Source organism: Scatophagus argus, chromosome 4 (genome assembly GCF_020382885.2).
Source record: "Scatophagus argus isolate fScaArg1 chromosome 4, fScaArg1.pri, whole genome shotgun sequence".
Classification (NCBI taxonomy): Eukaryota; Metazoa; Chordata; class Actinopteri; family Scatophagidae; genus Scatophagus; species Scatophagus argus.
In genome coordinates, this window is record NC_058496.1 from 22,755,319 (window position 1) to 22,759,973 (window position 4,655).

The 4,655-nt window shown below is 40.1% G+C and overlaps 1 protein-coding gene across 1 annotated transcript; it reads left to right on the top strand.

Moving 5' to 3' along the window:
* Nucleotides 1-3,005: 3,005 nt before the first annotated feature.
* On the top strand, nucleotides 3,006-4,655 carry LOC124057810 (natterin-3-like). Its single transcript, XM_046386377.1, has 2 exons — nucleotides 3,006-3,401; nucleotides 3,506-4,655. Exons 1-2 carry the CDS (start codon nucleotides 3,248-3,250, stop codon nucleotides 4,594-4,596), a joined length of 1,245 nt encoding a protein of 414 aa, XP_046242333.1. The 5' UTR covers nucleotides 3,006-3,247; the 3' UTR covers nucleotides 4,597-4,655.

Here is a 4,655-nt window from a genome sequence, read left to right on the forward strand (position 1 = left end):
ATTCTTCGGTTGTGGGATTCATTTGCAAAACATTGTTTATGAGAACAAAAATTTGGGTCCAAAGGTTTGCAAGCCTGGGACACGACCAAAGAACATTTGAATGGACAAAATGTTGGACAAAATGCTCCAGCAGTGAATTCAAGAAGGGAAATACTGTTTGTTTTCCCTGGCACAAATTCAGATATCAGTTTTCTGCTTTGACTCTGAATACAGTAATTATTTCCTTTGACACTGCAGATCACTCAAAACACATTTAATCTTTGCCTCTATAAGAAAACCCTGCCTTATTTCACATATCCAGTCAGCTTCTATTGTGTGAAAATAAAATTGTCAGAGCAACATGAACTGTGAGTCAGACTGAATCACTGCTTGTCACACTCACAATGTACACCCAAATAATACACTGAATAAGAACAACATAATGACAAGTTCTTTCCAAGCATTCACACTCAGCTGAATGCTGAAACTGCTGAAGGCAGTTACAGTGTAGTTCTGTCAATGTAAATGACCTTTACACAGCCTTGTTTCACACAGAGTCCACATTCAGGCTGAAATAAGTAAATTGATAATAACTTTCTGTCTCAAGGACACACAGAGATGGCTATGACATCAGTGATTTTCAATGATAGGACTGTGCGTGCAGAACAATGTCAGTGTTGAGCGACTTCTTCTCTGGTTTAATCTCTGCAGCCAGCGACATTACGCAACAAGGACCTTCTTAATCAATGACTCACTATTACTGGATATTTAATTACTGTGTTTCCAGGCTGAGCTTATCTAAACATACAGTATCTTGCCATCTATGGAGAAAGAGCACCACAGCACTTTGGACTTCATGCAATCCTCTATCACCAAGTAGATATGGGACATTAAATCCAGGTAAATTTATTTATGAAGCACTTTTAACAGTCCCATCAAAGACTAATTTCACAGAAAGAGTAGGCATACAGGTTCTGTTTTCCTATCAAGGATCAATAAATAACCTTGTTATCATTATCAGCAAAGATAGTCTTTTTGCACTCTTCCAGAGCTGCAGGTAGAGGTTTTTGAGTCAAGGGCAAAGTCAAAACTGCATGAAGACCTTTACCTTTATCTAACACGACTGATTATCACAACAAGAATAACACTAAACACACACTCTGCTAACTCTTTAGTATGAATGTTCACCTAACTTTACTTGTATAAATGTTGAATATGCTGATAAAAAAAAAAAGTACGCAAACATGTTCAACAAGCTGGCAGATAGGACCTGAAGTCTGACTTCTCAGTTTGATTTCCAGTACACTTTTAGTGCAGCTGAATCAATTACATGGAAGCCCACAAATGCTGTACAGACAACCCTCAATACAAGGAAGAGAGGCACTAAAGACAGGTAAATATGAGGTGACATCTGAGGTGCACTATAGTAAACTTGTCACGGTATTATACAAACATCTTCCACAATGGAAGAAATCAGGTGGTAAGAACAATAGCCCTATTTCCAACTGTGTGTGGTTTTTGTTTGTTTGTTTGTTTTTTTTAAACAATCTATTGAGTTTTGAAAAGTTTTGGAAGACAATGGACAACCTTTAAAGGACGAAATATCGCTTAAAATCATCTGAGAGCGTTAAATCAGCCAAATTATTTTTCTCTTTGCAGAGACATAAGGCACTAGACAAAACATTAGCACGCAAACAATGTAGAAATAGGAGACACATAATACAATATAGTTGTGGATGGCAGGAGATGGGTTTTCATTCAAACACAGTACATAACTGTATATTACTATTAAACGTAACATAAATATGACTACTGAGGTCTTGAAATTTTCATGGCATAAAAAATAAGAGACACATTATTACTAGGACACAATTTTGAATCCAGATCACACTGGGAAATCTTCTCCCAAACAGGGTGTTGCTCAGGAAGGCCAAACATGTTCAGTCCACCATCCTTGCTCCCTTAAACAAGTTTTAAACTTGTTAATTTTGAATATTTCATTTCAGGATGGTGGTTTTTCTTCTTTGAGCCTTTCCTTTGTCACTTTGTTACACATGAGATTGAAACGGTGTGGCAAGACAGAGTTAACACTGGGTCAACAGGCAAGAAGCTGCTGCAGCTCTCTCTCCTATTTATTGCAGGGCAATAAGTCTGCAGGGAGCTTTTAAGACTCAGCACGTAGTGCAGGCAAGTGTCACTGCAGGAGGAACCTCTCAAGGTAAAAACTGCTTCTCTGTATGTGAATGAAGTGCTGGTGTGGGCTCATTTCACTGATAAACAATAATCATTTCACTGTCTGATATGTCAATATATGTAATTGATTGACAATTAGAATCAACAATAAATGGATCTAAAATCATTATATAGCAGGCTGTTTTTTGCTGTTGCAACTTTTATTTATTTATTATTTAACTGAAAAAGGTATTCTGTAATAATTTTTGTCTGGTCTTAAAACAGTACTCTGATGAAGGGGGCATCCACTTAATCAGACATCTGAGCTGGCATTGAGCCTGGTAGCTTTTGATTCACTTGTGAGGACATTTAATCTTTGTACCATAAGTATTATATTATCACAAGTTTTTATAGTATCATTCATTTCCTTTAATTTTTTTTCATTTTGGAAATAGAGTTGATCGTAATTTAAATCATATTGCTGAGGAATCTTGGGCCAGGTTTTATGTCAAATTGGTGCATATACATCTCAGTTCTTATTGTTTGACATGATCTCATGTTTTACAATTAAAATATTTTTTTCACATCTGATATTAAAAGCATTTAAAGTTATTTTAGTCTTATATTTTGACCACAGATATTTTGACTTGGAAAACAGAGATGTTACAAATAACATTATTGTTTTGTTTTGTAATGGTGGAGCTAAGACAAAATTTATTCAGAAAACGAAACAACATGTAAATTAGAAGATGGAAAGAGTGTAAGGCAGAGAGAAAGACAAGCTACCACATCACTTACCTTGCCCTGAGTGTCACTGACATTGTCAGTATAGCAGAAGAGCCTTGTGTCTTTTACATCTGAAAACTCCAATGAATTCCATTTACTTTTCATGTAATTAAAAACCAGACATTAGTGAGAAACATGCATGAAAAGAAACATGTAATTTCTGTTGTGTTATTTCAAAACAACTGGCTCCCTTTGTGACTAGTCTCTCCAGTGAAGTTATTGGTTTATGAAAAATTAGTCGATCAGCTTCCAAAGGAGGGCAAAACAGAAGAAAATGTAGTATTCTGTATTTTTGTAAATTTTCAACTAAATGCCCACTGATGCTGACAAGCCAATTGTTTCCCCTGTCCAGATGAGGTGGTGTCTCACTGTTCTCTTAGCAGTGCTGCAGCTCTGCAGCCCAGCGCTGCAGGCTGACCCACTGCTCTACATCTCCCAGCTGCAGGATGGGAAAGAAAAACCCAGTGAGTCATATCATTATCTAGCCAGGCATTCAAATAGAAAGTTTCATTAAAAGACATGTTTTATACCAAACCAACAACCAATTTCCTTCTGTCTTGTTGTCCAGAGGCATGGCTTAACCCCATGCTGGAAGATATTGTCCCTTCACGGGAAGTCATCAAACCACCTGAAATCAAAACAATCCCAGAAACTGAGACAGCCTCACACTCCATTCCTATGTTCAGTGAATACACCAACCTCAAGTGGATCACATGGAGTGGTTCCCTCCCAAATGGTGCTGTTGCCATCTACAACGGCTACACTGAACGTACCGACTATGTGTGCAAAGTCAACTGCGAGGCTGGTTTCTACACTCCCAGCAAAGGGAACTTCTGCCAGTACCCATACGCTGACAAAGAATATGCATCCTCCAAGTTTGAAGTGCTGGTCAACGTGGACCACTTTGAGTTCCTGGAATGGGTTGAAGATTCATACGGGTCAGTCCCCAGCTATGCCATTAAGACCTGCCCTAACTCAGACATCTATGTGGGCAAAAACAAGTACGGTCTGGGTAAGGTGGTGACCCAACACGAGGCCTTCTTCCTCCCCTGGGAGGGAGATGAGTACTGGTACAAGAAGTACCATGTTCTTGCTATCAACAGAGAGACCTACAGCCAGCACATCTCTCATGTGGAGTATGGCATCGACCAGATGGAGCTGTTCCACCATCCTCCGGAGGCCCTGAAGCTCGCCAAAGTCACCAACCTGGAATGCGCAAGTGTAGAGAAGACAGTGAAGCTGGAGAAGACCAGTACTGTGGAGAAGACCTGGGACATTGGCAGAGAGACCCGCAATGGCTCTGTCTCCACCATGACAGCCAAAATACCCATCCTTGGCCCAGGGACTGTGGACTTCACCAAGGAGCACAAGATGACCTTCTCAGAGGGAACCAAAATTGTGGAGTCTATCAGTCACTCCATCTCTGTGGACCTGGTGGTCCCACCCAACCACTCCTGCGCTGTGAGGATGGAAGGCAGGAAGATGAAGGCCAACATCCCCTTCACTGGCAGGCTAAGCAGGACCAACCACAATGGAGACACCCACTGGACGTACATCACAGGCACCTACGACGGCATGAGTGTTGGAGAGATCAATGCTGTGGTGGAGAGATGTCAGCCAGTGACTGATGCTGTTCCCTGCTCCTCAGCTGAAAACTGATGATCGATCTATTGAACAGCTCAGAAGTCAAATGATCAACATGCATGATTCCAAATAAA